Source organism: Acartia tonsa, chromosome 5 (assembly GCF_053477335.1).
Source record: "Acartia tonsa isolate MP-2025a chromosome 5, ASM5347733v1, whole genome shotgun sequence".
Classification (NCBI taxonomy): Eukaryota; Metazoa; Arthropoda; class Copepoda; order Calanoida; family Acartiidae; genus Acartia; species Acartia tonsa.
This window is the reverse complement of record NC_137264.1, coordinates 47,015,034-47,026,211: the sequence shown is the minus strand read 5'-3', so window position 1 is coordinate 47,026,211 and position 11,178 is coordinate 47,015,034. Positions and strand designations below refer to the sequence as shown.

Below are 11,178 nucleotides of genomic sequence, written 5' to 3'. Positions count from 1 at the left end.
TGCTTTAACACAAATGAAGTTTAAAGTTTTTTTTCATGCACTTTTCATTGACTTAGAGTTGACAAATTTTGATATTTTTTTAGAATTCCTATATCACAATTCTTTTTATGCATTCTAAGTTTAGAATATTCGTAGATTTTTAAATCCTGCACACATTGTTGATATTATACATTCAGTATAATTATAATTCAGTATAAAATATAACTTAATACAATAAAATTCTTTCTATACATCTAATAAAAAAATTTTAGAATCATGCAATACACTAAAATTATCAATTATTAAGAAAATACAGTCAATTTTAATTGAAGAACTATATATGAAATTAAACTGCATCTAAAAAGATTTTTCACATTATTACTGCTGATCATCTATGTTTTAATTACATATATGGTTAATATTGATGATAATTTAATTCCTTTTCATTGATTTATTTGTAAAATTAATAATAATAATGTGTTACAAACATTGGATTCTTAAATAGCCGTTGTTTATAAACAATGCTCAAATGCCGCACTTTATGTAGTTTTTAAAATGTCGTTTTCTAAATTATCATGATTTACGTCTGAAAAATCCCTTCCTATTCACCAAATAATAAGATAATTAATACAATTATCTTTTACAGTTTTATTATAAATATCAATTTACACTATTTACACCGGAAGAAAGTGATTCGTCTATAGAAAAAATTGAAATTACTATGACAAAATAAATCATGTTTTGAGGGAAAATATTGTCTAGTATATTTTGACCAAACAATTTTCCAAAGACGACATTTTGTAATATATAACTAGTGCGGCATTCAAACGAAGTAAATAAAACATTGTTATGTGTTAGTGTTACCAAATAGCATATCAAAACAAATATTTGTAGAATAAGTAAAAGTTTTAGTTTTATTGTTGATCAATCACAACTCATAGCAAGAAGAAATACTTAATTATACATAACTTTTGCCAATATTATGATATCATCATAATTTGTAAATAATTGATTTCATATTTATTTAAATTTTCAGATGAAGCAAAACTTTCAGATACAAAAAGATTAATTAAGAGGGGGGGAATTTGAAAGTAGAACTGAAATAAATTACCAAGAAATAAAAGTACATATATTTTCTTGCATTGAATTGAAATAATGTGAATATAAATTTCTGCAATTAATAGCATGTGATCATAATTTGATTCTGCCATGTATCTTTAGTAGTGAAAACACAATAATATATTCCTAAATAATGTTAGGAATACTATTAGAAAATAATGTTGTGACTACATTAAATGCTTAATAGGTATTTAATACCTATTTTTTGTTTCTATTTGCAATGATACATAGCTGAGTGAACCCTGTATTTATTTCATATACATTTGTAAAGCATATAGAAAGGGGGAGGGGGAAATGTTGTGACTCGTGCCACGACATACCAGCATTTTTTTTTTGGATGCTACTCCCTTAGTTTTAGAGATAATTGGGTAAAATCTTTTGGGCTGGGTCACTAATTACCACAAGTTTTGGTATCTTTCAAAAAAAACGGCGGCGTGACCGCCGCTCCCGCCGTTCACCGCCATTTTCCGCCGCCGCCAAAAATTTTTTTTATTGCATTTCTCGCCGAATTAGGCAATTCGGAATCATTTGAGACCATGTTATTTTTATCAAAATTTTTCTCCTTATAACCAACCCTGCGGGGGGACTTAATCATTTTGTTCAAATTCTCGTTTATCAAGGTATATCTTACATTCAGTGCCTCTCCTAAGCTTTTAAAGATATTGAAACAAAATCTGTTTAGGTAGGTCAGTAAAAATATTTGAATAAAAAATGGCGGTGGTACCGCTGCTCCCGCCGTCCGCCATTTTCCGCCGCCGTCGCCAACAATTTTTATATTGAATTTCTCGCCGAATTAGGCAATTTGGAATCATTTGAGACCATGTTATTTTTTTAAAAAAAATTTCCCCTTAAAATTAACCCTGCGGGGGTATGACAGAGGAACATTAACTCTTCTAGAGTGTCTGAACTGAATATACAAAATTCTTATGTACAGAATTCTGTTTAAGGACATACTGACATCTCAGGACTTAAATAATAGAGATGTTTTGCTTATAATATTGTACCTTATTGTAAGAGGAAGCAGTACTCCTAAAATCAGTTCAATTGGATGATTATATCACATAAATAAATAGGTTGTTAAAAAGTCAAAAATTCAACATGTTTAAAATGGACATACGGAAATTCTGGCAATGTTTATAGAGTTGCTACACTTGCTAAATCGTACCTAACTACTAAAGAAATTATCATGCAAAGTTTCAAATCGATTGGACAATTCTAACAAGCCCAAATTAACGAAAAAAGCTATCTGTTTGCTTTAACAATATCAAGAATTGAAAATTATGCATTTGTGATATATTAAAGCATCTTTTCAATACCTTTGTAATATTTTCCTATTAAAGCAAGGCGATATATTTGGTAACTAGGGCGCAATTTTAATTTTTTTCTTATGAAATAGTAACAGTACTTAATCTGGTGAAGTATGGTATTTTTCTGAAATAAAAACCCAAACAACCACAAATAAGTTGTTTTTCTTTTGAATATCTTTATTGCAAACCTATAATTATCTTATTCTACAAGAACATTTTTAGGCAGGGTTGATAACCTATAATCCACCGCAAAAACCCAAATCTGGGTTTTTATGTGGGTTATGAGTAGTTATTTAAAGCCCATTAGGTTAATTATAACCTAGTGGATTTAATTATAAATTAAGTTATTAATACATGCAAGTGGATTAAAAATGAAAAAAAAAAAAAATTTTTAAAGTTACAAATCAACTTATAAAACAAAATATGCATCTTTTTTCTTCAAATATGTGAATAATATTAAAAAAGATGCATATTTTGTTTTATAAGTTGACCTGTAACTTTAAAATTTTTTTTTTTTTCATTTTTACCTGTACAGAGACCACCTGGAGGCCTGGAGCTCCGGAACCTGGAGGCCTATCCAAAAAATCTTAAAACTTCGTGAAATTCATAATATAAGAATGATTTTATCATTAATAACCTATCCTCTCAGTCCAAAGTAAAGCCTAGGTGCCAGGTTTACGCAAATGTGTCAAAACTTCCCCCCCCCCCTTAAATTTAAAGGGGGGAGGCGGATGTGCCACTTTTTGAAACCAAAACTAAAAGTCAAAGGAACTCAACTAAAAAAAAGAGTTACACGTCTGAGATTTTGCATGGCAGTTGCTTTATAGGGTTACTATATCTAAGAAATAAGGGCTGTATACCCTAAAAGATACTTTTTCGAGGGTCATACTGTACATTTTGAAATTGAATAAATAACAATTTTATAGTTGCCTCTCTGTATAGATCTGTAATTATGTTAGTTTTCTGTACATTTAACTTTTTTATTTCTTAATCATTTTTATATTTTCAGAGCACAACAATGTTTGATTACATGGAACATTAAAAACATCATAAATAAAAGCAGGTACTTGGACGCTCGCTAGTTATTTTGTTAGGCATTAATGTGAAACCATGGATGTTAAGAGATTTCTCTAAGGATGTATTTAGGATATAAACTTCTACAAAGTAGTATGTTGTAGCTTTGTGTCCAATAAGATCTTGTAAACGGCTTAAAATCTATTAATGATTTACTTAAGAAATTTCAATTTCCAAATTCTAACATTGTGAGTTTTAGTGTAGGGTCAGTCATTTAGCAGTTAAAGACAAAAAACACATTCTATACTGTAATATTTATATTTTTAGAAGCTCAAAAACTCCTCCCTATATACGCCTATGGATTCCCCCCTCCGGCTAGAGGCGAAGACTCAAATCAGGTACCTTTCTCTACAGGAAACCATGAAATCTAGTTTAAGTTTATAATATTGTTAAAATTTTAACATTTGTTTCCCCTTTTTTTAAGATCTAAAACTAAAGACATGTAACTTCACATATTTGGACACATCTGAAATATTTGAGACAATCAAATTAAAGCCATACTTTTTTTTACATTTTGTGTCTAATCCTTAAAAAAGTAAAATTTAATTAAAGATTTATAAGTTAATAATTTAAATAAGGGGGGGGGGGAAGTTTTGACACATTTGCGTAAACAGGGAGTATAGGCTTTATCTTTGGACTGAGAGGATAGGTTATTAGGGATAAAATCATTCTTATATGATGAATTTTCCCAAGTTTTAAGAGTTTTTGGATAGGTCTCCAGGTTCTGGAGCTCCAGGCCTCCAGGTCCTCTCTGTACATGTAAAAATTAAAAAAATAATTTTTTTTTTGAAGAGTTAGAAGTCAACCTATGAAACAAAATATGCATATTTTTTAATGTTATTCACATATTTGAAGAAAAAAACGCATATTTTGTTTCATAAGTTGACTTCTAACTCTTCAAAAAAATTTTTTTTTTTCATTTTTTACCTGTATAGAGAGGACCTGGAGGCCCGGAGCTCCGGAACCTGGAGGCCTATCCAAAAAATCTTAAAACTTGGGAAAATTCATCATATAAGAATGATTTTATCCCTAATAACCTATACTCTCAGTCCAAAGATAAAGCCTATACTCCCTGTTTACGCAAATGTGTCAAAACTTCCCCCCCCCCCCTTGTATTTTTAAATTTTGAATCTTAACGGTGAAAATTAAGGCATATTATAATTTCAGAGTTCAAGCAAACTTATTAGAATAAAACCACAATTACTATGAGCTTATTGCAAGGTAAAAACATTTAAAATGTACAATGTAATCAGTAACAAATAGGTAGTTTCAATAAACAATACCTAATCAAAAGAAAACAAGGTGAATATGAAATAATTTTGAATTAAGAAATAAACTCTTTCCGATCTCACACGAGTTAAGTTAGGGATTGACGGGAAGATTTGGCAACCTGGGACTTTTGTGAGCCACAACTAGCCATTGAGGGGCTGTTTAATTCCACAGAATACTAGGTAACTTGTTTGTTGTTGGAACAAACCTTAAGGGTAGTTGCATGGAATGCATTTAAACTAATGTATGTGTCATGAATATTTTATATTGATGGGTGTGTCATTGTATATTAAGTGTCATGCGAACCAAATGGGGCATTACATTTTGGTTAAGAGGGGGGGGGGGGGGGGTTGTACACTTACAGGAAATAAAATTTTAGTATAATATTTTGCCCTGGACGTTTGGGCTTGTTCTTATATTTAGCAATTCAATTTTGAGCTTACAAGCCCCTAGAAGTAAATTGCCAAAATGAAATATGTGGTGGCTAATTAACTCATTTATGTAAAAAATTCTCCATTAAAAAAATCAGCTCAATATGTTAAAAATAAGCTCAGAACTTATAATTTTAGTGTTTCGGGGGGTGTTTTACCCCACTATGCCCTAGAAGGAAAGTGCCAAAATTCAATTTTTAAAGTTTTACAGGTAGATTCATTCATATGAAACATTTTACAAGAAGAATTGGATTGATAACTATAAAAACGTCCATGGCAGAGGGGGGGGGGGGCATAATGACATCTAAACTAAAACAGTGAGCAATATGATCTAAATATTGAGCTAGATTCTTGAAACTTGGTACGTAATCCTAGTCCTATATATAGGTACTACATATAAACGAAAAAAAAAATTATTATTTTTAGCCTAGGTAATAAAACCCTGCGGAAATGTGATTTTTAGGCCTTTTTTTTTTGTCTATTTTGGTCTATTTTGCTGTAGAAACTTACTTTTATTGTTTTTTTCTTAAGTTTTTTCCTGGAATACACTATATCTAATGTCTATTCATAAGAATATTATTTAAGATGATACAGCAATTTGGGGACCAAAACTTAAAAACGTATAATTTGATATATGACTACACAAAATATGAAAAAATGCACTTAACCACTGAGATCCACCCACCTAGCCCGCTGAGGTCGGTCCCCGACTTGCTGAATCATCTTAATTAATGTCCTTGTGTATAGACAAAGTGTATTCAAGGGAAAAAACAATTAAAGGTAAGTTTTTACATCAAAATAGACCAAATAATGTCTAAAAACCAGGGTTTCGGATCCGCATTGATTTTATGCGGATCCGGATCCGGATCCTCAAAATTTGGTCAGTGCGGATCCGGATCTTTGACAATAAAAATAAAATCACCAAATTTTTCAAAAAAAATTTTATTCTTTAATTCGAAGTCAAAAATACTTTTAATTTTCAAGTCTGAACCTAAACCTTAAAGATTGGCTCTCATCAAGAGAATGTCTGAGATTTTATATAAATATAGGTAGATTTTTCCATTTTTTCCGCATTTTTTGGAGTCTAAGGATCCGGATCCGCATTTTTTTGCGGATCCGGATCCTTGGACTCAAAAATATGCGGATCCTTGCGGATCCGGATCCAGATCCGGATCCGAAACCCTGCTAAAAACCCCATTTCCGCTGGTTTTTTTTGTACCTAACCTAACCTAAAAGTAAAAAATTTAGAAATGCAATAAAAAATTTGGCCTCGGTGGTAAAGGCATGAGCAGCAGTCCCGTTGCCTTAGTATATGAAAGATACCAAAACTTGGGGTTATTATTGACATAACCATAATAAAATTGCTGGTATGTCGTGTTATGAGTCACCCCCCCCCCTTTTCCCAACAAACGATTCTTCATTCTTTCATTTAAAAAAAGAACTGTTACTTACAAAGTGCTGCACAAAACAACCCCTCCACCCTGTATATCACCTGGATAAAAATTAACTGTTGGTTGAACGAAAATCCCTCTCACCCACTTGGGCACAGCTAATAGTTATTGATATAATAAAGCCAAAAAATTAATATTTTCTTTTCTACTCAGGACTAATATAAAATAATATTTATTCCAGGTAAAAGAACAATTAACAATTCATCATGAACTCGTGTGATATCTGCCAGAAGGAATTTTCCTCCAAAAACAATTTAACACAACATTTAAGGGTTCACACAGGTGAGAAGCCATACTCTTGTGATACATGTAAAAAATCATTTCAACAGAGTAGTGGCTTAACAAAACATATGAGAATTCATAGAGGTGAAAAACCATTCAAGTGCGATTTCTGTGAGAAGGCATTTACAGACAGTAGTACCTTAACAATGCACCGCAGAAGAATCCATACAGGAGAGAAACCATTCTCATGTGATACATGTGATAAGGCTTTCTATAGGCCATGTGAATTAATTGTACACAAGAAAAAACACACTGGTATAACGCCATACCCTTGTAACATATGTAAAAAAGCTTTCCGTTCAAATAGTGAGTTAAAAGTTCATTTGAAGATCCATTCAGGAGGGAAGCCATACCCATGTGATACATGTGGAAAAGCTTTTCGAACAAATAGTGCGTTAACTATCCACAGGAGGTATCATACAGGAGAGAAGCCATACTCTTGTGATACATGTAAAAAAGCTTTCTTTACAAGCAGTGTTTTAAATGTTCATAAGAGGATTCATACAGGCGAAAGACCCTACCCTTGTAATGTATGTAAAAAAGCATTCCGTTCAAATAGTAAGTTAAACGTTCATATGAGGATCCATTCAGAAGAGAAGCCATACTCTTGTGATACTTGTCGAAAAGCTTTCCGTCGAAATGTTGATTTAATTCTCCATAAAAGGAGACTTACTTGTTTTAAGCTTTACTCATATGATTTATGCCAGAAAACTTTTATCTCCAGTTCTAAACTGTCAATGCACATAAAAAATACTAAACATGTTAGGAAGGTAGAGTATACTAAAGATGTATTTTCACCTTCTTCTAGCAGTTTTGTTGATTGTGGTGAGGCTGATATTAAACAGGAAATTAAAGAAGAAAAAACCCTTGAGGAAGATCCACTTTCTATAAACATTGAGGCTGAGAATCTCAAAGAAAGTTTAATTCAGGAAATAGAAGGAGAAAGACAGGATAATGATTCTCTTTCACATAAACAAAATTCTGATGAGTATAGCATTAAAAGAATTGTCATGATGGAACATAATTATCACATGACAAAAGAAAAACCATTGAAATGTGAAAAATGTTACATGACATTCTCACAAATTGATAGTTTAACCCGACACAAGACCATTCATGGTTTTAAACCATTATCTCCAAAACCCTTTAAATGTGATACATGTGAAGTGACTTGTTCAAAACAAAGTATATTGACTTTACATAAGTATATGAAACAATTATCATGTGATACATGTAAAAAATCTTTCTGTTCAAATGGTGAGCTGACCCGAACTCGTGATAAACCATACTCGTGTGTGTTATGCCAAAAATCGTGGAACTCAAGTTCAAATTTGTCAATACATAATAAATCAGCAGGACATCATAAGATGTTTAAAACTTCTAAGAATATAGTTCCACCTTCTGCTTCTACCAGCTTTGTTGATTGTGGTGAAGCTGGTATTAAATTAGAAATAAAAAAAGAAACTCTTGATGAGAATTTTATCCCTCTAAGTTACAAAGTTACAAAAATATTGTAATTGTCTATAAACAAGTGCTTTATATTTATTATGTAAATATTTTACTTTTCAAATTTAGTTTCTAATTTTTCTGTATTTTTTTTATACATTTAGATCTCATTATAAGATGTGTGACTTATTATAAATGTTTTAAGCAAAAACAAGAAATGGAAGATGTAGAAATTTGTGATAAAGGTTCATTTCTTGTGAAAAGAATTCTAATGAAGATTCTCTATTGTTAAACAGAAGATATATGTAAATTAAAAATAAATAGTGAACTAAATATTTTTTTATTTTTTAAAGGTTTAAATTGCATTTGTAGTCCATTATTTGTGTGTTATTATTTATTTACAAAATTCTCTACGTTAGGTACCCTATATTCTGATAACTTGTGCTTGCTACTTTTTTTTATTTACATTTTCTTTAAAACTAAGCTATATTTTTCATATTCTACAATAATGTTAAAAGTAAATAATGAAATAAAGTAGGTATAATTTGGATTTACCATTTTTAAAATTTCTTTGTACCTTATTCAAAGGAGTACATTTTCCAACCTAGTTAACATTTCTTATTCTTTTATAAAAGTGACAAGATGTGTGTCTACCTGTTAAAAGGATTTCAATAACCGCTGGACTGATTTGGTTCTCTTTTCAGTAAAGATACCTAATCGCCCATGGAAAAAAAGATCGTCAACAAAAATTAATTTTTTTCAAAAGTAAAATTGAGAGTGGGAAATAATATTGAAAAGAAAATTATAGGATTATTACTAATCTTATAATTTTTATTATGATTCGTGGATATTTATCAGGTTTGAATCTATAATGAAAAGTTCTTTTCTTCTTCATTTCCCAAATGCTCGGCGTTTCATACCAGTATATACCAGTTGAAAAGCAATTCTTTCCTATTTCGCAGTAATACAATACAGTATTAACAGTAAAGCTTTTTTTCTAAATCAAAGAATATAAGATTTAAATATTGATTGGCAATAACTTAACAATTTTTCAAAATCCTCATAAAAAAGTAAAAGGATGTCCGTCTGTCTGTAGCTTAAGATCTTACTTACTGCTGGACTAATCCTCACATAGTATACAACTTAAGAGCTTTGTTTTTATGGATGTTGATATCCTTGTTTTATAATAATCAATACAAAAATTCTCAAAAGATACCTAGGTAATTTAAAGTTCAAAAATGAGAATAAAGTATTTTCTTTTATTGATTTTATGATATCATTGGAGATTGAGTAGCAGGGTTTAGGCCCCTTCAGAACGAAAAAAAATATCCCCACCCATTTTTTCAATTTATTTGTAATATATGTTGGGTACACCGACTCAGAATTACCACATTTTAAGTAGCGAGCGAAGCTACTCTATAATTCGAAATGTCCGTCTGAGACAGAATAGGGGAAACGTGATTTTTTTGGCTCCTATTACAGATAGACAGTTGAAATTTTTTGACAACAGTTCCATTATTTAAGGAGCACAATTGACTATAAAACATCAAGGGCGGTCGGACCGCTTTCCAGCAGGTTTTAGGCTATTTTTGTATATTTCACATTTTTCTCCATATCTTCAGTGTTTATTGCCCGATTTTCAAATTTTTACAGTTATAGATTATGATATAAAAATTAAATTTCCCGCCGTTTAAAGAAAACAACCATGATGGCCAGACTGCCCTTTTGCAGGTTTTAGGCTATTTTTGTATTGTTTACATTATTTTTCATGTCTTCAGTGTTTATGGTCTGATTTTCAACAACCATAGCAGTCAGACTGCCTTTTATCAGGCTTTGGCTATTTTTATATGTTTTACATATTTCCCCTCCGCAGCTACAGCAACACCACCAGCCACAGCAGCAAAGCCAAGAGCCAGTATTCCCAGACTCCAATTCAGACTCCAATCATAAAAGAACTGGGTTAGAATTGCGCGCTGGGGGTTCGGGCCTCAGCCGGCAGTGTGAGGGCACCAAAAATTGCAGTTGTTTGACGCAAATTTTAAGTTAGTTCTGCTAAGCTGGAACCTTACATGGATAGTTCTTAGCAGAAAAATAAAGAGGGCCGTCAGTTGGGTAGGGATCTAAGGAAATAAGACAATTGATGATAAATTAATGTACACAAACAATTATAATAAACTAAATTAACTTTGGACACTGATAGTTTGAACAAACCTATCAAGATATAGTTAAAGTAAAACAACAGTTTTTAAAGCCAACGAATTAGGGAGCATGTTTTTAAAACTTTGTGTACCAGTATATTTACTTTCAGTCCAATAAGGGGGAGGTGGAGTTTTGCCCTTTTGGCGTAATCAGTGTGCTGTGGGCTAGGTATTAATATGAGACTATGGGTTATTCGGGATAAAAGTTTATTTTTGGGCAATAGTTTAAGTATATATAATCACTTATTGAATAGGTGTCCAGGTTCCGATGCTGCAGGCTGGAAGGTGGTTTCTGGACAGGTAAAATATGCATCTTTTTATATGTTATTATTGTATTTGAAGAAAAAATAAAATAGGCCTCCAGGTTTAGGTCCTGCAGTCCTCCAGGTCTACTCTGGACAGGTAAAAGTTAAAATTTCTAATTTGAAGAGTTACAGGTACACTTTTAAAACCAAATCTGCATCATTTTAGTTGTTATTATTAAATTTGCAGAAAAATTCAAAATCAGCCTTTAGTTTCAGGTGCTGCAGGCATCCAGGTCAACTCTGGACAAAAATAAAATTGCAGTAGGGGGAAAAAAGGAATCTTGTGCATAATATATTATACACCCCTGGGTATTTTG

At 31.6% G+C, this 11,178-nt stretch overlaps 1 protein-coding gene across 4 annotated transcripts; it reads left to right on the top strand.

The window, feature by feature from the left end:
• The first annotated feature begins 3,393 nt into the window (after positions 1 to 3,393).
• LOC145319668 (uncharacterized) lies at positions 3,394 to 8,770 on the top strand. 4 transcript variants are annotated; one of them, XM_080161952.1, is made up of 5 exons: positions 3,394 to 3,468; positions 3,747 to 3,817; positions 4,647 to 4,700; positions 5,318 to 5,390; positions 6,812 to 8,770. In XM_080161952.1, exon 5 carries the CDS (start codon positions 6,837 to 6,839, stop codon positions 8,427 to 8,429), a length of 1,593 nt encoding a protein of 530 aa, XP_080018078.1. In that variant the 5' UTR covers positions 3,394 to 3,468; positions 3,747 to 3,817; positions 4,647 to 4,700; positions 5,318 to 5,390; positions 6,812 to 6,836; the 3' UTR covers positions 8,430 to 8,770. The 4 variants fall into 4 exon arrangements, with proteins under 4 accessions (XP_080018078.1, XP_080018076.1, XP_080018075.1 ...); XM_080161950.1 differs by lacking the exon at positions 5,318 to 5,390 and adding an exon at positions 4,846 to 4,930; XM_080161949.1 differs by lacking the exon at positions 5,318 to 5,390.
• The last annotated feature ends 2,408 nt before the right edge of the window (positions 8,771 to 11,178 follow it).